The sequence below is a fragment of the Rhinopithecus roxellana genome, chromosome 6 (assembly GCF_007565055.1).
Source record: "Rhinopithecus roxellana isolate Shanxi Qingling chromosome 6, ASM756505v1, whole genome shotgun sequence".
Lineage (NCBI taxonomy): Eukaryota > Metazoa > Chordata > Mammalia > Primates > Cercopithecidae > Rhinopithecus > Rhinopithecus roxellana.
This window is the reverse complement of record NC_044554.1, coordinates 54,628,952-54,654,412: the sequence shown is the minus strand read 5'-3', so window position 1 is coordinate 54,654,412 and position 25,461 is coordinate 54,628,952. Positions and strand designations below refer to the sequence as shown.

Sequence of the window (25,461 nt, the reverse complement as noted above, 5' to 3'; positions counted from 1 at the left end):
GCCCGTCTTGGCCTCCCAAAGTGCTGGGATTACAGGCTTGAGCCACCACGCCCGGCCCAGCGACTTGTTAAGTATAATTATTCCCGTTGGGATTTTGTATGTCTTCTCTTAAAGGTTATGATGCTACTGTAAATAATACTCCATTTTAACTTCATTCTACCTTTTTGTTCCTGGTAAATATAAATACAAATGTGTGGGGTTTTTTTCCTTTTTATTATTTTTTGTAGCAATGGTGTCTCACTATGTTGCTCAGGTGGGTCTTAAACTCCTGGACTCAAGCGATCCTTTCACTTTCGCCTCCCAAAATGCTGAGAGCTTTTGGCCACCATGCCTGGCCTGAATGTCCTTTATATCTTAATTTGTTTTTGTTTTTTTGAGCCATGGTCTCACTCTGTCATACAGGCTGGAGTGCAGTGACACAGTCATGGCTCACTGCAGCCTCAACCTCCTGGGCTCAAGTCATCTTCCCACCTCATCCTCTCGAGTAGCTGGGACTACAGGCATGTACCACCATGCTCAGCTAATTTTTGCACATTTTTGTAGAGGTGGGGGTGTCTCACTTTGTTGCCCAGGCTGGTCTCAAATCCCTATACTCCTCTGGCCTCAAATCCCTACACTCCTCTGGCCTCAAATCCCTACACTTCTCTTGGTCTCCCAAAGTGCTGGGATCCTAGGCGTTAGCTTCTGTGCCCGGCCCCACATGTGTTTAAAAAGTTTTTTTTTCAATAACTTTGTTAAATCTTTCTAATTCTAGTAACTTCTCTGTAGCTTTGTTTGGCTTCTTTTGTATCTATCATCTGCGAATAATGACAATGTTTATTATTTCCAATCTTTATGCCATTTCTTTTTCTTGCTTTATCATGCTGCCTGAACTCTCCATTGGTGAATAAAAATCAAGCCAGTGGATATCTTTATCTTATTCCTGATCTCAGAAAGGAAGCTTCAACATTACACCATTAAATAGGAAGTTTGCTGTAGGATATTATGTAGATCCTTTATAAGTGTATAGATATTCCCATTGGTGAGGGAGGGATTCCTGCCCTAGGTTTATGAGGTTGGCCCAGTACATAATATCTGACACTGGACAGATGAAATTGACAACAGTTTATTAGTCACATAGACTTATATAGCCCTGGGGAGGACACTACATTGCCAGGCGGGGCCACATGATGGTTGCATTTGGGATGGAGTAAACAAACAGGTACTTTGGGAGGTAGCCTTTTTATGTATTATCATGAAATCGGGGGTGCCCCTGGTTCTCACAGGACGATGGGATTGGGTTGTTTGAATAACTCTATACGCTGGCAAGGAACTGAAACTCAATATTTAAGCATAAGCAGAAATTGTGCCTGGTTGCTTTGATAAAGAGTATTTGGTTAAGTGACCCTATCTGTGAAAGTAGGGTGGGAAGGAGAACTTGTGGTTAGGCTGTTCAAGGTCCTCCCAATTTTGCCAGAATCAAGGTAGTACCTAATACTGAACCTCAATTCTAGGCCATATACCTCCCCATTTATTTCCTAATATTCAAAGAGGCGTGTGTGTGTGTGTGTGTCTTTTTTATCATAGATTGTTTTTTTTTTTTCTTGGAGACGGAGTTTCGCTCTTGTTGCCCAGGCTGGAGTGCAGTGGCATGATCTCATCTCACTGCAGCCTCTGCCTCCCGGATTCAAGTGATTCTCCTGCCTCAGCCTCCCGAGTGCTGGGATTGCAGGCATGCGCCACCACGCCTGGCTAATTTTGTGTTTTTAGTAGAGATGGGGTTTCACCATGTTGGTCAGACTGGTCTGGAACTCCTACCCTCAGAGTGCTGGGATTATAGGCATGAGCCACCACACCCAGCCTTAGATTTTTATTTTAAATATACTTTTTCTTATGTATCTAGTGAAAGCGTAATTTTTCCTTTAATCTGTTAAATGGTGAGTTCTAAGAATTTATTTTCTAATAGAAAATAACCTTACTTTCCTAGGCAGAAGTCTACTTAGTGCTGTAGGATTTGGTTTGCTAATACTTTGTTTATTGCTTTTATGTTTATGAATTACCTTGGCCTGTGGTTTTTCTTCGTAATACTTCCCTTATGAGTTTTCTTGTAGAGTTAGGCGAACTTCATAAAATGGATTACAGTGTGCTACTTACTTCATTTCTCTGAAGGAATTTGTGTAAGACTGAAATTAAAGTATTTCTTGAATATATGGTAGCAGTCAGGGACTGGGCCTTTCTTTGTGGGAAGATTTTAACTCTGGATTCAGTTTTCTTAAAGGTTTATCTATAGGACTCTTCTACTTGAGAGACTATGGTAGACAGTTTCTTTTTTTCTAGGAATTTGTACATTTTATATAAATTTTCAATTTTATTGATACAGGTAGTTGATACTAACCTCTTGGTAATTCTTTGTATCATCTAAAGTTATGAAATTTTCTTTTTCATTTCTGGTGCTGATTTTATAAGCCTTCCCTATTTCTTTCTCTTTCCTCAATATGGATTTTCATTTTACTGATTTCTTTGAAAAAATACATTAATAGTTCTATTTCATTTTATTAATTTTCTTCTATTTGGGTATATTTTACTATGCCTTGTCAAAGTTTTGAGTACTTTTTTTAAAATAGTAAAATATAACATAAAATGTACTACTTTAATCATATTGAAATATATAATTCTGTGGTATCAAGTACATTCATAGTGTTCTGTAACTTTCACTACTGTTTCCAGAACTTTTTCATCATCCTGAGCAGAACTTCTTTTTTTTTTTTTTTTAAATTATACTTTACAATGTGCAGGTTTGTTACATACGTATACATGCGTCATGTTGGTTTGCTGCACCCATTAACTTGTCATTTATATTAGGTATTTCTCTTAATGCTATCCCTCCCCCATCCCCTCATCCCACGACAGGCCCCGGTGTGTGATGTTCCCTGCCCTGTGTCCAAGTGTTCTCATTGTTCAGTTCCCACCTATGAATGAGAACATGCAGTGTTTGGTTTTCTGTCCTTGTGGTTTTTTACTCAGAATTAAGGTTTCCAGCTTCATCCATGTCCCTACAAAGGACATGAACTCATCCTTTTTTTTATGGCTGCAAAGTATTCCATGGTGTATATATGGCACATTTTCTTAATCCAGTCTATCATTGATGGACATTTGGGTTGGTTCCAAGTCTTTGCTATTGTGAATAGTGCCACAATAAACATACGTGTGCGTGTGTCTTTATGGTAGCATGATTTATATTCCTTTGGGTATATACCCAGTAATGAGATGACCGGGTCAAATGGTATTTCTAGTTCTAGATCCTTGAGGAATCTCCACACTGTCTTCCACAATGGTTGAACTAGTTTACACTCCCACCCACAGTGTAAAAGCGTTCCTGTTTCTCTACATCCTCTCCAGCACCTGTTGTTTCCTGACTTTTTAATGATCGTCATTCTAACTGGTGTGAGATGGTATCTCATTGTGGTTTTGATTTGTATTTCTTTGATGACCAGTGACAATGAACATTTTTCATGTGTCTATTGGCTGCATAAATGTTTTCTTTTGAAAAGTGTCTGTTCATATCCTTTGCCCACTTTTTGATGGGGTTTGATTTTTTTTCTTGTAAATTTACATTCTTTGTAGATTCTGGATATTAGCCCTTTGTCAGATGAGTAGATTGCAAAAATTTTCTCCCATTCTGTAGGTTGCCTGTTCACTCTGATGGCAGTTTCTTTTGCTGAGCAGAAGTTCTTTAATTTAATTAGATCCCATTTGTCTATTTTGGCTTTTGTTGCCATTGCTTTTGGTGTTTTAGTCATGAAGTCCTTGCCCGTGTCTATGTCCTGAATGGTATTGCCTAGGTTTTCTTTTAGGGTTTTTACAGTTTTAGGTCTAACATTTAAGTATGTAATCCATCTTGAATTAATTTTTATGTAAGGTATAAGGAAGGGATCCAATTTCAGCTTTCTATATATGGCCAGCCAGTTTTCCCAGCACTGTTTATTGAATAGGGAATCCTTTCCCCATTTCTTGTTTTTGTCATGTTTGTCAAAGATCAGATGGTTGTAGATGTGTAATGTTATTTCTGAGGCCTCTGTTCTGTTCCACTGGTCTATATCTCTGTTTTGGTACCAGTACCATGCTGTTTTGGTTACCGTAGTCTTGTAGTAGTATAGTTTGAAATCAGGTAGTGTGATGTCTCCAGCTCTGTTCTTTTTGCTTAGGATTGTCTTGTCAATGCAGGCTCTTTTTTGGTTCCATATGAACTTTAAAGTAGTTTTTTTCCAGTTCTATGAAGAAAGTCATTGGTAACTTGATGGGGATGGCACTGAATCTATAAATTACCTTGGGCAGTATGGCCATTTTCACAATATTGATTCTTCCTATCCATGAGCATGGAATGTTCTTCCATTTGTTTGTGTCCTCTTTTGTTTCATTGAGCACTGGTTTGTAGTTCTCCTTGAAGAGGTCCTTCATATCCCTTGTAAGTTGGATTCCTAGGTATTTTATTCTCTTTGAAGCAATTGTGAATGGGAGTTCACTCATGATTTGGCGCTCTGTCTGTTATTGGTGTATAGGAATGCTTGTGATTTTTGTACATTGATTTTGTATCCTGAGACTTTGCTGAAGTTGCTTATCAGTTTAAAGAGATTTGGGGCTGAGACGATGGAGTTTTCTAAGTATACAATCATGTCATCTGTAAACAGGGACAATTTGACTTCCTCTTTTCCTAATTGAATACCCTTTATTTCTTTCTCTTCCCTGATTGCCCTGGCCAGAACTTCCAACACTATGTTGAATAGGAGTGGTGAGAGGGGGCATCCCTGTCTTGTGCCAGTTTTCAAAGGGAATGCTTCCAGTTTTTGCCCATTCAGTATGATATTGGCTGTGGGTTTGTCATAAATAGATACATTCCATCATTTATTATTTTGAGATACATTCCATCAATACCTAGTTTATTGAGAGATTTTAGCATGAAGGACTGTTGAATTTTGTTAAAGGACTTTTCTGCATATATTAAGATAATCATGTGGTTTTTGTCTTTGATTCTGTTTATGTGATGCATTACGTTTATCGATATGCGTATGTTGAACCAGCCTTGCATCCGAGGGATGAAGCCGACTTGATCTTGGTGGATAAGCTTTTTGATGTGCTGCTGGATTCGGTTTGCTAGTATTTTATTGAGGATTTTCGCATTGATGTTCATCAGGGATATTGGTCTAAAATTCTCTTTTTTTGCTGTGTCTCTGCGAGGCTTTGGTATCAGTATGATGCTGGCCTCATGAAATGAGTTAGGGAGGATTCCCTCTTTTTCTATTGATTGAAATTGTTTCAGAAGGAATGGTACTAGCTCCTCTTTGTACCTCAGGTAAAATTTGGCTGTGAATCCATCTGGTCCTGGACTTTTTTTGGTTGGTAGGCTATTCATTATTGCCTCAATTTCAGAGCCTGTTATTGGTCTATTAAGGGATTCAACTTCTTCCTGGTTTAGTCTCGGGAGGGTGTTTGTGTCCAGGAATTTATTCATTTCTTCTAGATTTTCTAGCTTATTTGCATAGAAGTGTTTATAGTATTCTCTGATGGTAGTTTGTATTTCTGTGGGATCAGTGGTGATATCCCCTTTATCGTTTTTTTATTGCATCTATTTGATTCTTTTCTCTTTTCTTGTTTGTTAGTCTTGCTAGCGGTCTATTTTGTTGATCTTTTCAAAAAACCAGCTCCTGGATTCATTGATTTTTTTTTTTTTTTTTTTTGAAGGGTTTTTTGTGTCTCTGTCTCCTTCAGTTCTGCTCTGATCTTAGTTATTTCTTGCCTTCTGCTAGCTTTTGAATTTGTTTGCTCTTGCTTCTCTAGTTCCTTTAATTGTGATGTTAGGGTGTTGATTTTAGGTCTTTCCTGCTTTCTCTTGTGGGCATTTAGTGCTATAAATTTCCCTGTACACACTGTTTTAAATGTGTCCCAGAGATTCTGGTACGTTGTGTCTTTGTTCTCATTGGTGTCAAAGAACATCTTTATTTCTGCCTTCATTTCGTTATGTACCCAGTAGTCATTCAGGAGCAGGTTTTTCAGTTTCCATGTAGTTGTGTGGTTTTGAGTGAGTTTCTTAATCCTGAGTTCTAGTTTGATTGCACTGTGGTCTGAGAGACAGTTTGTTGTGATTTCTGTTCTTTTACATTTGCTGAGGAGTGCTTTACTTCCAACTATGTGGTCAATTTTGGAATAAGTGTGATGTGGTGCTGAGAAGAAAGTATATTCTGTTGATTTGGGGTGGAGAGTTCTGTAGATGTCTATTAGGTCTGCTTGGTGCAGAGCTGAGGTCTTGGATATGCTTATTAACCTTCTGTCTCATTGATCTGTCTAATATTGACAGTGGAGTGTTAAATTCTCCCTTTATTATTGTGTGGGAGTCTAAGTTTCTTTGTAGGTCTCTAAGGACTTGCTTTGTGAATCTGGGTGCTCCTGTATGGGGTGCATATATATTTAGGATAGTTAGCTCTTCTTGTTGAATTGATCCCTTTGTCATTACGTAATGACCTTCTTCTCTTTTGGTCTTGGTTGGTTTAAAGTCTGTTTAATCAGAGACTAGGATTGCAACCCCTGCTTTTTTTTGCTTTCTATTTGCTTGGTAGATCTTCCTCCATCCCTTTATTTTGAGCCTATGTGTGTCTCTGCTCGTGAGATGGGTCTTCTGATTATAGCACACTGATGGGTCTTGACTCTATCCAATTTGCCAGTCTGTGTCTTTTAATTGGGGCAGTTAGCCCATTTACATTTAAGGTTAATATTGTTATGTGTGAATTTGATCCTGTCATTTGATGTTAGCTGGTTATTTTGCCCGTTAGTTGATGCAGTTTCTTCCTAGCATCGATGGTCATTACAATTTGGCATGTTTTTGCAGTGGCTAGTACTGGTTGTTGTTTCCATGTTTAGTGCTTCCTTTAGGAGCTCTTGTAAGGCAGGCCTGGTGGTGACAGAATCTCTCAGCATTTGCTTGTTTGTAAGGGATTTTATTTCTCCTTCACCTATGAAGCTTAGTTTGACTGGATATGAAATTCTGGGTTGTAAATTCTTTTCTTTAAGAGTATTGAATATTGGCCCCCACTCTCTTCTGGCTTATAGAGTTTCTGCCGAGAGGTCTGCTGTTAGTCTGATGGGGTTGCCTTTGTGGGTAACCTGACCTTTTTCTCTGGCTGCCCTTAACATTTTTTCCTTCATTTCAACCTTGGTGAATCTGATAATTATGTGTCTTGATGTTGCTCTTCTCGAGGAGTATCTTTGTGGTGTTCTCTGTATTTCCTGAATTTGAATGTTGGCCTGCCTTGCTAGGTTGGGGAAGTTCTACTGGATAATATCCTGAAGAGTGTTTTCCAGCTTAGTTCCATTCTCCCCATCACTTTCAGGTACACCAGTCAAACGTAGATTTGGTCTTTTCACATAGTCGCATAGTTCTTGGAGGCTTTGTTCGTTTCTTTTTACTTTTTTCTCTAAATTTCTCTTCTCGCTTCATTTCATTAATTTGATCTTCAATCACTGATACCCTTTCTTCCACTTGATTGAATCAGCTGCTGAAGCTTGTGCATGCATCACGTAGTTCTCTTGCCATGGTTTTCAGCTCCATCAGGTCATTTAAGGTCTTCTCTACACTGTTTATTCTAGTTAGCCATTCGTCTAATCTTTTTTCAAGGTTTTTAGCTTCCTTGCGATGGGTTCGAATATCCTCCTTTAGCTCGGAGAAGTTTGTTATTACCGACCTTCTGAAGCCTACTTCTATCAACTCGTCAAAGTCATTCTCCGTCCAGCTTTGTTCTGTTGCTGGTGAGGAGCTGTGATCTTTTGGAGGAGAAGAGGCGCTCTGATTCTTAGAATTTTCAGCTTTTCTGAGCAGAACTTCTTTACCCATTAAGCAAGAACTCCTCCCTATTGCCCCTTCCTCCTAGCCCCTCGTAACCTCTTTTCTACTTTCACAAATAGAACTTTTTATTTGCCACAATTAGAAAACAGATTATTAGACTGTGGTTCATATCCATCAGCTCATTCAACTTTAGCATGTGTCTCATCCCCAGTGGCTTTTCCAGAACTGCTGCCTTCACTATGAAGCTCCATGAGTTTTTACAATTCAAACCTGGGGTTCTTCAGCATTTTTACTTTTCTACTGAAGACATCTTGGAGAGGATAAATAGATTGGCAAGCCTTTTCTGTGTCTTTTCCAGTGCTATCCGGAATCAGTGTATTGACCACATCTTTCACGTCATTTGTCTGTACCTCTTAGGTCATGATTTCCAGTATCTTCTTCTGGATTTGGCAGACCTGTTGGTGCAGAGCGTAAGAGATCTTCTGTATCTGATTGTTGGTTTTTTCATAAAACCAATACAGAACAGATGAAACAAATAATCATCAGTAGTCGTCTTGATGTCAACACGAGCTTCAATCATGGTCTGCCATTTTTTGACCATGGAACACATTTTGTCACGGAGTAAGACCCATGCCATGGAAGTTAAATCAGGCAGCTTTTGGCCTGAACATCTTTGGTAATCAACTTGAATTTTCTAAATGCAACTTCATCATTCTGCAAGTCAACAAGACTTACTTCAAACACATAACCCTTGAGACCATCAGATGCACTTTTTGTTCCTTGAGTTCTGATGACTAGTGTCTTTCCGATATTTCTTGGACATAGCAGGAGTTTTCACATCATAACAATCTTTCTAAGAAAATGGATCAAATACCTTCTTGGCTGCCTTTGCTGCCTTTCGTAAGGCGCTTGTTCTTGACAATCGCTATCGTGCTGCTCCTCTTTCCTTCTGTCCTTGTGAGTTTGCCTGTTCTAGAACCTCATACAAATAGAATTATACAATATTTGTCCTTTTCTGGTCTGACCGATTTCCTTTAGCATAATGTTTTCAAGTTTTATCTATAGTGTAGCACGTATATCAGATTTCACTTCTTATGGGTAGATAATACTCCATTGTAAGGGTATAGCACATTTGATTTACACATTGGTCTTTTAGTGGATATTTAGGCTGTCCACTCTTTAGCTCTTATGAATAATACTGCTATGAACGTCAATGTCCAAGTATCTGTTAGTCCCTGTTTTCAGTTCTTTTTGGGTGTGTAGGAGTAGAATGGCTGTCAGCTTTTTGGTGCACGACCAAACTGTTTACCATAGCAGCTCCACCATTTTGCATCGTGTCAGCAATGCCCAAGAGTTCTAATTTCTCCACATCCTGGATAACATTTATTTTTCCTTTAATTTTTTGGATGAAAGCCATCCCCAGTGGGTGTGAAGTGATAAATCTCATTGTGGTTTTGATTTGCATTTCCCAAATGATGTTGAAAATCATTTCATGTGCTTGTTGGTTGCTGTTTTTTTTAATCTTTGGAGAAATGTCGGATAGGCACAGTGGCTCAACACTTATAATCCCAGCTATTTGGGAGTCTGAGGTGGAAGGATCACTTGAGCCCAGCAGTTCAAGACCAGACTGAGCAACATAGGGAGACCCTATCTCTACAAAAATAAAAGTAAAAAAATTTAGCCAGGCATGGTGGTACATGCCTGTAGTCCCAGCTACTCAGGAAGCTGAGGCAGGAGGAGCACTTGAGCCCAGGAGGTAGAGGCTGCAGTGAGCTGTGATTGTATCACTGTTCTCCAGCCTGGGCAACAGGATAAGACTCTGTCTCAAAGAAAAGAAATGTCTATTCAAGTTCTTTACCTATTTTTGAATTTTTGTTGTAAAAGTTTATATATTCTGGATACTAAGCACTTACAAGATACATGATTTGCAAATATTTTCTCCTATTCTTTGGGTTGTCTTTTTACCCTCTTGATAATGTCCTTTGATGTACTGTAGTTTTAATTTTGGTGACAGAGACATCCTGCAAAGTAGCAGAGTAGGAATCTCTAGGAGTTAATCTTTAACATTGAAACAACCAGCAAGCTGGAAAAAATGACCAGAATCAACTTTCAGTCTGTGGAGCCAGGGGAGTGCTTGATGAAAGGAGAGGCTACTGCTCTTGCAGAATAGTTTGGGGAAAGTCTCAAATGGACTGTGCCAGCCATCAAGAAGCAAAAATAAGCCATCCCTTACAAGTTGGAAAATTACAGTTCTAAAGTTACCACAGTAACAATATCTGAGTTTATCCTGCTTGGAGCTTATTGAGCATCTTGCATGCATAGATTCATGTTCTTCATCAAATTTAGGAAGTTTTTGGGTATTAATTATTCCATATGTCGTTTGCCTCTTTCTCTTCTAGGACTTGTTTCAATGGTTTTCCATAGGTGCCTTAGGTTCTGTTAGTTTTTTCTTTATTTCTTTCATTTTAATCTTCAGACTGGATAAGTTCAATTTTTTTATCTTCAAGTTTGCTGATTCTTCTGCCTGCTCAAATCTACCATTGCACTGCTGTATGAATTTTTCATTTAGCTCGTAGGCTTTTCAGCTTCAGAATTTCTTTTTGGTTCTTTTTTGTAATGTGTGTCTCTTTACTGACATTCCCTGTTTGTTCATACACTCTTCTGATACGCTTTAGCTCTTTGTGCATAGTTTCTTTTCATCATTGAGCATATTTGAGACAGTTGATTTAACATCTTTGACTAGTAGTTTTACTGTCTGGGCTGTCCCAGGGATAGTTTTCTGTCAAATTATTTTTTTCTTATAAACCAGCTATGTGCTTTCTATGATTTATAATTTGTTTGTTGAGAACCAAACAATTTAAGTATTATAATGTGGTGGTAACTCTGGAAAACAGATTCTCCTTCTACTCAGGGATTTATTTTGTTGTTTGTTGAGGTCTAAAGTTGTCTATTAGTATAGTGACTTTTCCAAGCGATTTTTGTGAAGTCTTTGTTCCTTGTTATATGTGTTACTGAAGTTTCTGTCCCATTATCTCTGTATCTGCTTGCAGCCTCTCAGATATTTTAAAATGTCTAGATTTTTAAAAATTAGTGTGCATTCCTTTTTAAATGCTCTGATAAATGTCACCAGAGAAGCCGCCCCAAGCCTAAGGGGGTCAAATGTAGCCAACCATCTCTGCTGATCCTCAGGGAACTGCCATACCAATTAAATCACATCCCAAAATTTTAGAGCACAAAGTCTTTACTGTTCACTATAGCAACAGTGAGCCATTTTAGGAATGCTGTCCCCATGTTGCAGCAGGACTATGGAATGGGTCATGGTAGCTGGTTTATGCATGCCAGTCTCTTACCAAAGATAAGACAGTCACCTTGATAATAACAATAACCTTATCACAGCTGTCTAAAATAGGTATTATTTCCCAATAGTCTAATACAAGTCCATCTTCCATTTTTCCCCTTTTCCCAAAAATGCCCTTTATATCTGTTTATTATTGTTATTATTATTATTATTTTGGAGATGGAGTTTCGCTGTTGTTGCCCAGGCTGGAGTGCAATGGCGTGATCTCAGCTCACTGGAACCTCCGCCTCCTGGGTTCAAGTGATTATCTTGCCTCAGCCTCCCAAGTAGCTGGGATAACAGGCGCCCGCCACCACACCCAGCTAATTTTTGTATTTTTAGTAGAGACGAGGCTTCACCATGTTGGCCAGTCTGGTCTCAAACTCCTGACCTCAGGTGATCTGCCCGCCTCCACCTCCCAAAGTGCTGGGATTACAGGCGTGAGCCACCAAGCCTGGTGTTATTATTTTTTAAATAGAGACAGGATCTCACTATGTTGCCTAGGCTGCTCTTGAACAGCTGTCCTCTAGTGACCCTCCCACCTTGGCCTCCCAAAGTATTAGGATTACAGGCGTGAGCCACCACACCTGGCCATGTTTCTCTTAATCTGGAATTACTTCCATGATTAATATGAGTGGTGACTCATGCCTGTAATCCCAGCACTTTGGGAGGTTGAGGCAGGACCACTTGATGGCAAGAGTTCAAAACCAGCCTGGGCAACATAGCAAGACCCCATCTGTATTTTAAAAAAGAAAAAAAGAAACAACAACAAAAAGAAAGATGTTAAACCTTACAATAAGGAGTGTGTCAACTACAACTATACCAATATAGCTGTTTTTCACCTATCAGGCAAAAATCCAAATGTTTGTTAACATACTGTATTTGAGACTTTGAGAAACTGGATATTGTTATACATTTCCAATAAGTGCATTTGGTTGTTTCTAACAAAATTGCAGGTTCTTTTATCCTTTGACCCACAAACCCACTTCTACGAATTTATTTTAAGGGTACATCTGCCACTGGTAAAGTGACATGTAGACAGAGTTATTCACTGAGTCATCATTGTAATAGCAGAAGATGGAAAATAAGCTGTAAAAAAGACTGAGGTACATACAATGTGGGGGGGAAGAATGCAGGTAGATCTGTATTTACTGTTTTGGAGTGATCACCAGGATGTATTGTTAAGTGAAAACAACAACAACAACAACAACAAAAAGCTGCAGTACAGTGTTTTTTGCAAGAAGAACTTCTAGGAAAAAGGGGGAAAAACACCCAGATACCAGAAAACACGGCTTAATAAAAATGATTATTTATAGAGAAGGTGAAGTAGGGCAAATGGATTTGAGTGATAAAGATGGAAGAGAAATTTGCTATACTTATTTAATATAGTTTTTTACTTTTGAACCCATGTAAATGTTTTACATATTCAAAAATAAGTTTATATCTAAACAAAAAGTAAACTCTAAAAGTAGTGAACCTACAAAATGTATCAAATTGACAACATAGCAGCATATTGTGGGATTTTATTATTGATTCTGACAGTCTGTTTCAACTAATGCATCTTAGTCTTTAACAATATTTCTGCTGGATTTAGGATTCTAGTTCGGCAATTTTTGCACTTGGAAGACAGCCTTCTACTGTCTTCTGACTTACATTGTAGCTGACCAGAAGTAGGCTAACAGTCCTACTTTTGTCTTTTTTCATGATAATTCATCCTTTTTTCTTTGTATTTAAGACTTCTCTTTGTCTTTGATTTCTGCAGTTTTAGGATGGCATATTTATTTTCTTTCTTTATTTTTTTTTTTTTTTTAAAGTAATGGGGTCTTATTGTGTTGCCCAGGCTAGTCTCAAACTCCTAGCCTCAAGCAATCCTCCTACTTCAGCCTCCCAAAATGTTGCGATTACAGGTATGAGCCACCATGTCCAGTCTAGTGTGATATATTTAGATGTTAGTTTCTTTTTATTCTTCTTGGAAGTCATTGGACTTGGGAAACTTGTAGGCTCTGTTACTTCGCTTCTACAAAATTCTTGCCCATTTTGTTTTCTCTCAGTCCATCCTTTTGAGACTCTGATTAAATGCTTGTTATGTAATCTATATGTATATGTCTGTTTTTGGACTCTATTCTGTTTCATTGTTGATATTTCTCTCCTTTCTCGAATACCACTCTGTTTGAATTACTGTAGCTCTATCCATAGTAAATCTTGAAATCAAGGAGCATAAGTCCTCCAAATTGGGTATTTTTTGAATTGTTATTGCTATTCTCTGCCTTTTGCATTTTCATTAAATTTTAGTGTCAGTTTGTCGGTTACTACAAAAAGATTCCCTGCTGGGATTTTAATTGGGATTGCATTGAATCTTGAGATCAGTTTGGAGACATGGAAAATCTCAACCGTATTGAGTCTACCAATCTAATAATGTTTTTAATGTCTCTATTTAGGTCTTCTTTAATCTTCGTTTTGTGGTTTTTACTCTACATGTCCTGCATATCTTTTGTTAATATTACCCCTATTTTATGTAGCTTTTTTGGGGGAATGCTTTAGGACTTTTTGCTTATACAATCACATCACCTGTGAATATAGTTCTTTCTTTCCAATCTGGATTTTTTTTTTTTTTTTTAATTGTGTCTTTTTGCACTCACTAAAACAGTTCTGAATAGAAGTGCTAAGAGTGCACATCCTTACTTTCTTCCCAGTGACAGCAGAAAGGATTCTGTATTTCATCATTAAATATATATTAGCTGTAGGTTTTTCAGAGATGGTCTTGATCAGGTTGAAGAAGTTTCCATCTGTTCTTAGGTTCTTGAAAGTTTGTTGTGGATAGGTGAATTTTTCAGATTTTTTCCCCCTTTTAAAATTGTATTTTCTCTAGTAGAGATGAGATCTCACTATGTTACCCAGACTGGTCTTGAATTCCAGGCCTCTGGTGATCCTCCTGGCTCAGCCTCACAAAGCACTGAATTTCAGGCATGAGCCACCATGCCCAGCCAAAATTTTCAGATTTTTTTCCCAGATATATTGAGATGATCAAATATGGCTTTTCTCCCTTATTTTATTAACATAATAAATTATTTGAATGCTCATCCAACCTTGTATTTCAGGAATAAACCCTACCTAATCATGATGTATATGTATTTTTATGTATTTCTGGGTTTGATTTTCTAGTGTTCTGTTAATGATTTTTTTGTTAATTATGAGAGAGATTGGTCTATAATTTTCTTTTCTTGTAATGACTATCCGAGTTTAGTATCAGGGTAATACTGGCCTCATAAAATAAGGTTGAATTGCCTCTTTTCTGAAGGAGTTTGTTTAGGGATGGTCTTATCTTCTTTAAATGTTGAATATAATTCACCAGTGGAGCCCTTTGGGTCTAGACTTTTCTTCGTGGGAAGGTTTTTTGTTTGTTTGGTTTGGTTGGATTTTTTTTGTAGAGAAGGGGTTTCACCATGTTCCACAGGCTGGTCTTGAAATCCTGGGCTCAAGCAATCCTCCCACCACGCCTGATTTTCAATCACAAATTCAATTTTTTTTTTTTTTTTTTTTTTTTTTTTTTTGAGAAAGAGTCTTGCTCTGTCGCCCAGGCTGGAGGACAGCGGCTTGAACTCGGCTCACTGCAACCTCCACCTCCCGGGTTCGGTCTCCCTGCCTCAGCCTCCCAAGTAGCTAGGATTCAGGTGCCTACCACCACGTCCAGCTAAGTTTTGTATTTTTAGTAGAGACAGGGTTTCACCATGTTGGCCAGGCTGGTCTCGAACTCCTGACCTCAGGTGATCCGTCTGCCTCGGCCTCCCAAAGTGCTAGGATTACCTGTGTGAACCACCTGTGCCCAGCCTGTTGATTGGCTTTTGAGACAGTGTCTGGCTCTGCCACCCAGGCTGGAGTGCAGTGGTGCAATCTCAGCTCACTGCAATCTCTGCCTCCAGGGGTTAAGCCGTCCTCCCACCTCAGCTTCCCAAGTAGCTGGGACTACAGGCACACACCACCATACCTGGCTAATTTTTTATTTTTATTTTTGTAGAAATGGGGTTTCACCATGTTGTCCAGGCTGGTCTTGAACTTCTGAGCTCAAGTGATCTGCCCGCCTCGGCCGTCTTAAGTGCTGGGATTATAGGCATGAGCCTCTGTGCCTGACTCTGTGTGGTTTATTTTTATTTTTACTTATTTATTCGTGTATTTTTTGAGACAGGGTTGCCTTCTGTCACCCAGGCTGGGGTGCAGTGACGCAATCTTACCTCACTGCAACCTCCATCTCCTGGGCTCAAGCCATCCTCCCACTTCAGCCTCTTGATCCTGTCATTCAACTCACTTGAGTAATTGGGACCACAATCACATGCCACCACACCTGGCTAATTTTTGTTATTATTTTTTTATTTTTTTGAGATGGAGTCTCACTCTGTTGCCCAGGCTGGAGTTCAGTGGTGCGATCTTGGCTTACTGCAGCTTCTCTCCCTCCTGGGTTCAAGCGATCCTCCTGCTTCAGCCTCCTGAGTAGCTGGGATTACAGGCATCCGTCATCATGCCAGGCTAATTTTTGTATTTTTGGTAGCGACAGGGTTTAACCATGTTGGCCAGGCTGGTCTTGAACTCTTGAACTCAAGTGATCCTCCCACTTTGGCCTCCCAAAGTACTGGGGTTATAGGCATGGCCACTGTGCCGGCCCCCGTGTGGGTTTAGTTATAAATTTATTTACACGTTTTATTTTCCTGTATATGTTATATCTTGGTGAATATCTTGTGCATGCTTAAAGAATGTGCCTTCTGCTCACATTGTTTTTTCTTTTTCTTTCTCTCTCTCTTTTTTTTTTTTTTTTTTTTTTCCGAGATAGAGTTTCGCCCAGACTGGAGTGCAGTGGTATGATCTCAGCTCACTGCAACCTCTGCCTCCTGGCTTCAAGCAATTCTCCCTCCTCCTCCCGAGTAGCTGGGATTACAGGCATGTGCCACCATGCCTGACTAGTTTTGTACTTTTGGTAGAGATGGGGTTTGACCAGCCTGGTCTTCAACTCCTGACCTCAGGTGATCCTTCTGCCTTGGCCTCCCAAAGTGTTTTTAAATGTCAGTTGGATCAGGTTTGATTCTTTTGTTCAAGTCTTCTATATGTTTACTGATTTTTCTGTCTACTGCTCTATTGATTTCTGAGAGGAGAGAGTTGAAATCAACAAATGGAATGTGGATTTGTCGGTTTTTTTTTTTTAGCTGTATCAATTTCTACATTATTTTTTCAGAAGCTCTATTAATTAGATGCATATGCATTTAGGATTATGTCTTCATAAGTTAACCCCTTTATCATTACTCAATGTTCTCACTTTATCTCTTGTAAATAGTCCTTGTTCTGATGTCTGCTTTGTCTGAGAGCATTATTAAGTCCTCCTGGTTTCATATTATGAAGGATGTTCACTGTGTACTAGTTACCATTTTAGCTCGCTATATCTTGGGCTGCATTTTTACTACTTGCCTGAGTCCAGTGAGTCAAAACATTCATAAGCAGAACAACTTACATGAAGCCCAGTTTTATTACCCACAGATGGGCAGCAAGGGACAGGAGAAGCCTAGCATTCATTGCAAATCAGTCCCTCAAGGCTTGGGAAAGCTGCCCAGAGTGGATGGTCTGTGGACCACAGCTAGGGGACCCAGGAAAGAAGGTTTATGTCTCAAGGGCAACATGATTCACTGGGCTAAAGATTAGAGGACATCCTGTTTGAGGGTGGAGGGAATGACAGGGACAGAAACTGAGGCTCTTCCAACCAGCTCCTCCTTGTCTCAGGATGCTTCATTCCCAGCATGTTATACAGTTACACAGAGGTGTGGGGCAGAGCAGGGAACTGGCTTGATTCAAAGCCACCTGGAGCACTGCCCTGTACATATGCTTATTGTTTGAATGTGTACCTGTTAGCATCCTGTTTTTCTTGTTTTTTTTTTCCTTTAACCTCTCTCTGTATATTTGAAGTAGATGTCTTGTAGATAGCATTTACTTGTTTTTTGGTTTTTTGCTATTTATGTATGTAGGAGTCAAAACCATTAGTGGTATTGACAGGACCACGGACAGCACTATTCGGCTTTATATATATATCTTCTCCCTTGTCTGCCGTGGATGTTGGAATAAAGTTGCCGGATTGGTGGTGATCCATCTCATGCTTCTGTCATTTAACTCACTTGTGTTGTGATCTACTGTGTGTAATAAGAGACTTTAAATCCACGTACATCTCTTTTGTGGAGCTGGGCAGTCAAAGAAGTGCGAGCCATTCCTAGCACATAATGTCAAAACATAAGCCCTGCATTATGCTTAGGTTTAGAAACTAAAACTTCACAGAAAGGAGATAACAAATCATATTCACATCTCAAAACCCAAAAGCTTGAAACACTTCATTTGTAGAAAAAAGGAATAAGAGGCCAGGTGTGGTGGGTTATGCGTGTAATCCCAGCACTCTGGGAGGCTGAGATAGGCGGATTGCTTGAGTCCAGGAGTTTGAGACCATCCTGGACAACATAGTGAAACTGTCTCTACTAAAAATACAAAACAATTAGTGGAGTGTGGTGGCACAGGCCTGTAGTCCCAGCTACTCAGGAGGCTGAGGTGGGAGTTTCACCTGAGCCTGAGATGTGGAGGCTGCAATGAGCCAAGATCATGTCATTGCATTCCAGCTTGGGCAACCAGAGTGAGACCGTCTCTCCCCGCACCCCCAAAAAAAAAGGAAAAAAAAAGAAATAAGGCCAGGCACCATGGCTTATGCCTGTAATCCCAGCACTTTGGGAGGCCAAGACAGGAGGATCCCTTGAGCCCAGGAGTTTGAGAGCAGCCTGGGCAATATAGTGAGACCCTGTCTGTTCATAAAAAATAAAATTATCCAGGCATGGTGGTGCAATTTTGGCAATTTTATTGTATAAATATCATAGGGTATACTTACACAAACCTATATGGTATAGCCTACTCCACAACAGGAGAATATGGTACAGCCTGTTATTCCTAGGCTACAAATCTGTACAGCATGTTACTGTACTGAATACTGTAGTGTTCATCTGTAACACGATGGTATTTGTACATCTAAACATATCTAAAACCTAGAAAAATACAGTGTAAAAGATAAACAACAAAGGTACGCCTGTATAGAGCACTTATGAGTGGTGCTTGAAGGACTGGAATTTGCTCTGGGTGAGTCAGGTAGTGAGTGATGAGTGCATATGAAGGGGGCCTAGAACATTATGTATTTTTATATGACTGGCAGCTCAGTAGGCTTGTTTATACCAGCATCACCCTAACCACATGAGTAATGCATTGCACTTACAATATTATCAATATTACCACAGCTTTCACTAGGTGATAGAAATTTTTCAGCTCCATTTTATTTTTATTTATTTATTATTATTTTTTTTGAGATGGAGTCTCACTCTGTTGCCCAGGCTGGAGTGCAGTGGTGCGATCTCAGCTCATTGCAACCTCTGCCTCCTGGATTCAAGCAATTCTCCTGCCTCAGCCTCCCGAGTAGCTGGGACTACAGGCACATGCCACTGAACTCGGCCAATTTTTGTATTTTTAGTGGAGACAGGGTTTCCTCATGTTGACCAGGCTGGTCTTGAACTCCTGACCTCAAGTGATCCACCCACCTCAGCTTCCCAAATTGCTGGGATTACAGATATGAGCCACCACACCTGGCCTTCAGCTTCATTATAATTTTATGATACCACTGACATATATGTGATCCATTGTTGGCTAAAAAAATGTTATGCAGTGGCCAAGTGAGGTGGCTCACGCCTGTAATCCCAGTACTTTGGGAGGCTGAGATGGACAGATCACGAGGTCAGAAGATCAAGATCATCCTGACTAACATGGTGAAGCCCCATCTCTACTAAAAATACAAAAACTTAGCCAGGCATGGTGGCGGGTGCCTGTAGTCCCAGCTACTTGGGAGGCTGAGGCAGGAGAATCACTTGAACCAGGTAGGCAGAGGTTGCAGTGAGCCAAGATCGCACCACTGCACTCCAGCCTGGATGACAGAGCGAGACTGTCTCAAAAACAAACAACAACAACAACAAAAAACCCGTCATGTCATGCAGCTCATGATTGTATTTACTGTGTAATATGTAGTGCTTTGTTTTTCTATTACTGAAAAAAAGATACACCTGGGGCTTGAGAATGAAATTCTGGTAGAGATGTAAATTTGGGATTTACTAACATTTGGTTTCAATTGTTCCTTATTAGGCAGAGGTATATCCATGACTCAGAATTTATTTGTAGCCTTAGAGATCATACTTTGAGGGAGTCAGTGTAGATGAGATTGTGCTGGTCCTCATTTACCTGATTCAGAAAGAGCCAGATATTGTCATCTGATTTTAGTTGGACAGTACAGGGCTTACTGCCCAGATTTACCAGGTACCAACCTAGGCTAGACTTGTTCTGTGCATTTACTCATATGAAATCCTTACAATAATCCTGCCTCAGAGTTGTTCTAATGGAAGTGGAATATTGAGCACAATAACTAGAACACAGCAAGTTCTCAATAGGATAGCTATCATCATGATTATCACGTATTACTGTTTTACAGAAGACGAAACAGAGGCTCAAAAAGATTGATTAGGAGTTACAGAGCAATCAAGGCTGGGCACAGTAGATCACGAGGTCAGGAGTTTGAGACCACCCTGACCAACATCATGAAACCCCGTCTCTACTAAAAATACAGAAATTAGCCAGGGATGGTGACGCATGCCTGTAATCCCAGCTACTCAGGAGGCTGAGGCAGGAGACTCGCTTGAACCAGAGAGGCAGAGGTTGCAGTGAGCCAAGATTACACCATTGTACTCCAGCCTGGGTGACAGAATGAGACTCCGTCTCAAAAAAAAAAAAAAAAAAAAAAAGGAGTTACAGAGCAATCAATGAAGAGGGCTGATCTAGATCTTGTACCGTTTTAAAGTCTACGCTGTATCTCCATTTTAATACTTACCATGCAGAGTGTGCACATGACATGTCATTAGTGGTTGTGTGACCACAGGCCAGTCATAGCACCCAGTTTCCTCATCTGTAAAATGGGGGTAACACTTAATGTTTTATATAGAATGTCTAGAGTTCTTAGCTGTGTGAAGCTGGAGGCATAATGAAAATTAGGTTTACTCCATCTTTCGTTTCTCTGAAATGCATTGTGACATCTTTCCAGATTTTAAGTATTAATTCTTTGCCAATACTGTGTGTTTGGATAGATCTTCCAGCTTGAGGCTTGTCTTCTCATTTTGTTCATGGTAATATTTTCACTAGCTGTAGTTCTGTAACAAAGAACTGTAACAAAGGTGGCTATATTAATCTTTCCCTTATAGCTCTTGCTTTTTGTATCTTGCTTAAATATTTATTCCAATAAATTTGTACTCCAAGGTCACAAAGATATTCTCTTACATTTTCTTGTGAAAGTTTTATAGTTGTTAATCTACTCAAAATAGTTTTTTTTTTTTTTTTGGATCAGATAAAGTAGGGATCTAATTTCATTCCCCACCCCCAATAATAGTTCCAGCAACATGAAAAGTTCATCCCTTTTCCCACTGATTTCTAGTGAACATCTGATATATATAAAGTGTACATTTATGTAAGCCTTACAAAATATCACACCATTTTAATTGTTATAGTTTTATAGTAGGTATTATTAGTTGGGAGGCGTGTCCCCTCAGCTTGTCAAAATTCTATGGAAATTTCCTTTGGGATTGTTACTAGAGCTGCATTGAATCTATAGATACGGTTGTGGGAGCATTGGTATCTTTACCGTCATGAACGTGCTTTCTTCATGATTTAGATATTTTAAAATGTTTTTAAATATAGCTTAATATTTTCCTGCACAATAACCTTCACAATCTTTTAAAATTTATTTCTGAGTACTTAATGCATTTTTGTTGCTATTGTAAAAAATTTTTTTTTAATTAAATTTTTGTTTGTTATTTGTTTATACAAATGAAATTGGCCTTTGGATTACTTTGTGTTTGTTCTTATGCATTTCATTAAAAAATCTATCTGGGAACCTTACTGCAGTCTTCCATAGTATAAATTATATGGCATCAAGTTTATATTACAGTTTTAACTTGTTTGTCATTATTTATTGTTTTACCAAGCACTATGAAAGACTATTATTTTTTGTTCAAAGGAATACTATTTGCATTTGTTAAAAGGAAATGATGTTTCACAATCTCTGTGGAGATCTTAAACAAAAGGAGCATGTCTCTGTTCTACTTCCAGAAATCCTCATTTTGTAGATCTAGAGAAAACCTGAGCTCCTTGTTCTTTTGAAAATCTCCCATATGGTTCTGTACATTTCTGTTGGAAAACCACTGCTAGAGAAGTTGCTAAACAGTAAAAGCATTTAGCCCATGGTGATGTGGGGGAAGGGAGTCATTTCATTTAAAATTATGAAGAATTTATGTATCGTTTAGTATTTCATGTGGGATGTATAGATAAAATCAGCATATTTACATAGACAATTATTTTTAAGTGACAGCAGGTATGAATTTAAAAAGAATGGACATTGAAAAAGAACAAAGTCACAGTTTGAATGGGATGTGTTGGTTAAGTACTCAGTATATTTGTATTAAAACTTAGAATATAATTTTGTTTTTCCCAGTTGGAGTCATTCGATGCCCCGTTTGCAGCCAAGAATGTGCAGAGAGACACATCATAGATAACTTTTTTGTGAAGGACACTACCGAGGTTCCCAGCAGTACAGTAGAAAAGTCAAATCAGGTAAGTGTATTACATCTTGAACCTTTTGCCAGCTCTTTTTTTTTTTTTTTTTTTTTTTTTTGAGACGGAGTCTCAACTCTGTCGCCCAGGCTGGAGTACAGTTGGCGCAATCGCTGCTCACTGCAAGCTCCGCCCCCCAGGTTCATGCCATTCTTCTGCCTCAGCCTCCCAAGTAGCTGGGACTACAGGCGCCCGCCACCACGCCTGGCTAATTTTTTGTGTTTTTAGTAGAGATGGGGTTTCACTGTTTTAGCCAGGATGGTCTCGATCTCCTGACCTCGTGATCCGCCTGCCTTGACCTTCCAAAGTGCTGGGATTACAGGCGTGAGTCACCACGCCCAGCCTCTTTTTTTTTAATTTTTTAGATTGAGATGGAGTCTTGCACTGTTCCCCAGGCTGAAGGACAGTGGTACGATCTTGGCTGACTTCCACCTCCTCCTCCTGGGTTCGAGTGCTTCTCTCATCTCAGCCTCATGAGTAGCTGGGATTACAGGCGTGCGCCACCATGCCCGGCAAATTTTTGTATTTTTAGTAGACATGGCATTTCACTATGTTGGCCATAGTGGTCTCGAACTCCTGACCTCGAGTAATCCACTCACCTCGGCCTCTCAAAGTGTTGGGATTATAGGTGTGAGCCACCATGCCTAGCCTCTTTTGCCAACTATTGATGAGGCAACCTAAAATGCTAGAGGTCTTTAAAATAAAAGGAGCCAAACATTAGATAATTGATCTATAAAATTATATAACGTGTTAAAAGGAATATAAAGAATAATGAATAATTCACCTTAAGAAATTAAACAGTGAAACAGGGACAATCCAGAAACTCTTGATTGCATACCCACATTCCAATCTCCTCCAGAGAAACCATTATTCTATATTTGACATTATTTCATTTCTTTGTACTTTTACTGTGTATTGACAATGAGATTTTTATTTCAAGCGCAGTTTTTCACTTTTTTTCTATTTTAATGATAAGCTCTATAATGAAACATATGAAAGACACCATGTCTTTGATCAGTAAGGTTTTTACATTTTTAAGAAAGCCTTCTTTTCTACATGGTGTTACTTTGAAAGCTTCATTTATTTTTTGGGGAAGACGGGGGAATGGTGGTGGTGGTGGTGGTGGTGGTGGTGGTGGTGGTGGTGGTGGTGGTGGTGCCGGTGCCTTCTTTTCTACATGGTGTTACTTTGAAAGCTTCATTTATTTTTTGGGGAAGAAGGGGAATGGTGGTGGTGGTGGTAGTAGTAGTAGTAGTAGTGACAGGGTCTCACTCTGTCAGCCAGTCTGGAGTTCAGTGATGTAGTCATAGCTCACTGCAGTCTCCAACTCCTGGGCTCAAATGATTCTCCCACCGTAGCCTCCTGAGTCACTGGGACTTCAGGTTTATGCTACCATGCCCAGCTAACTAAAGCCTCATTTGGTACCATTATCCAAGGTGTTGGATTTAGAGATCCAATGGTGTTTTTATTTTCTTTCTAATTTCTGTAACCCACATGTAGAACATCTCTGTTGGCTTCTTAAATCTAGATGTCAAATCTATCATGCATAATCTATAGTACTGCATTGGGGGTTAGCCATGTTGAGATTAATTCTACAGCTTGTGCTGAGTATAGTGTATTAGTCTACTTTTGGATCATGATTCATTGATGATTCCTCTAAGCAGTTCCCTTAACTTGGAACAGAAGATCTGGGAAAACTAAATCTGGTTAGGGAAAAGCAATTATTAGCTATGTTTTTCAGGACTCTTTAGTAATCACGTGGTTAATTTTTGTACTTTCTGTTGAATTTTTAGTTTTTTGTTCCTTGGTAGCACTACAGGAATTTAAGGTTCACTTTAAATGAACATAGCCACTACTGACTAAAATACCTGTTTTTGTAGTTTGGAAAGTATCCATAATTCTTCCTGATATGAACCTTATCAAAGGCCGAAACAGACAGGCTTGCTGCGGGAGATAAACTTTCTAATTATTTAATTGTGAAACCACCCTTAAAGAAAGAAACATAATTATTTATGTAGGTTACAGTGTTGAACACTTAAGTCCTCTGAAAGTTCTCTTCTAAATACAAATGTTTTGTTTCCATCTTCCATTGCGTCATGTCACTTTGCTTTACATGTGACACCTATCGTGTCACATGTAGCTATCCTAGATATCCTAGATATTCATTAGTCATATTCATAGTAGTACACTGTGCATGCTCAATCCAGAAAACTAAAAAATACAGTAGCATAAATAATCCTCAAATGTAAAGTAGCATAAATAAATGTCAACCAGGTAGGATATTCGTATGACATGAAATGATGATAATAGGACATGAGAGTTAAAGGGATTCTAATCCAAAGGACAAGTTTAAGAGGCTTCTTTATTACCTCCATGTGATCAATTAGTTTTCAGTATGTTTTTGTTTATTTAGTCTGCTTCTGGCACAGAAACATAGTAGGAAGAAGTTAAACTAGAGATGGAGTCCAATAGACATCCTAAATGTTGATACTGGACATGCATGGGTTGGGGTAGGAAATGTGGTATGAGAGTAGGGTGCCGCTGGGGGCATTTGGTAAGGATGGAGAGTGGAGAGGTCATATGGGGGATGAATTGAAACCAGGCAGTACTTAGCAAGAGGTAGTGGGAGCTGAATTAGCTTGGTAGCAATAAGGAAAGGAAGTTACCACCCAGAGAGAACTTGATATGCCTGACTGGGTGTGGAAGGTGAGATGTTTTACTGCCTGGATGGTGCCTTTCACAGAGATCATGATAAAGAGGGTAGGAGGTAGGTAGATTTTGGATGTGATTGAGTTTGCATTGCCTGTGAGACTGTAAAGTAGAGGTGTCATCCATGGTTAGAGTGGTGCTCTAAAGAGAGTTCATAGCTGGAGATTTTGAAAAGTTTTAAAAACTTTTTGTTGTAGATAATTTCAAGCATTACCAAAGAAACAGTTGACATAACATACGTCCGTGGACCCATCACCTAGATCAATAGCCATCAACTCTTGTTTTGTGCATACTCTTGATTACCCCCAACTACTAGATTACATTGATGTTAATTCCAGCCATTATATAATGTCATCTGTAATTTTTTATTTTTATTTTTTGAGACGGAGTTTCGCTCTTGTTGCCCAGGCTGGAGTGCAATGGCGAGGTCTTGGCTGACTGCAACCTCAGCCTCCCAAGTAGCTGGGATTATAGGCACCCACCACCACATCTGGCTAATTTTTGTGTTTTTAGTAGAGACAAGGTTTCACCATGTTGACCAGACTGATTGCGAACTCCTGACCTCAGGTGATTCACCTACCTCGGCCTCCCAAAGTGCTGGGATTACAAGGGTGAGCCACCGCACATGGCCTCATCTGTAAATATTTTGGCATGTACTTAAATAAAATATTTTTTCTGTAAACATAACTACCATATGAATTTCTATGTAAAAATAAAAGGACCAGACTGGGCAACACGGTGAAATCCTGTCTGAGCGAATGAATGGATGGATGGATGGATGGATGGATGGATGGATGGATGGATGGATGGATGGATGGACGAACGGACGAACGAACGAACAAGAAAGAAAAGCAAGCAAGCTGGGTGTGGTGGTGTGCACCTGTAGTCCCAGCTAGTT

General features: G+C 39.3%; 1 protein-coding gene and 1 pseudogene across 2 annotated transcripts in view; one reads left to right on the top strand and one right to left on the bottom strand.

Moving 5' to 3' along the window:
• TRIM24 (tripartite motif containing 24) overlaps positions 1–25,461 on the top strand; it is a 127,353-nt gene that overhangs the window by 22,274 nt on the left and 79,618 nt on the right. For both annotated transcript variants that reach the window (XM_010356312.2, XM_010356311.2), the window contains exon 2: positions 21,736–21,854. In XM_010356312.2, the coding sequence (XP_010354614.1) occupies positions 21,736–21,854 (119 nt within the window). The remainder of the gene's footprint in view (positions 1–21,735; positions 21,855–25,461) is intronic.
• Positions 7,939–11,104, bottom strand: LOC115898312 (annotated as a pseudogene).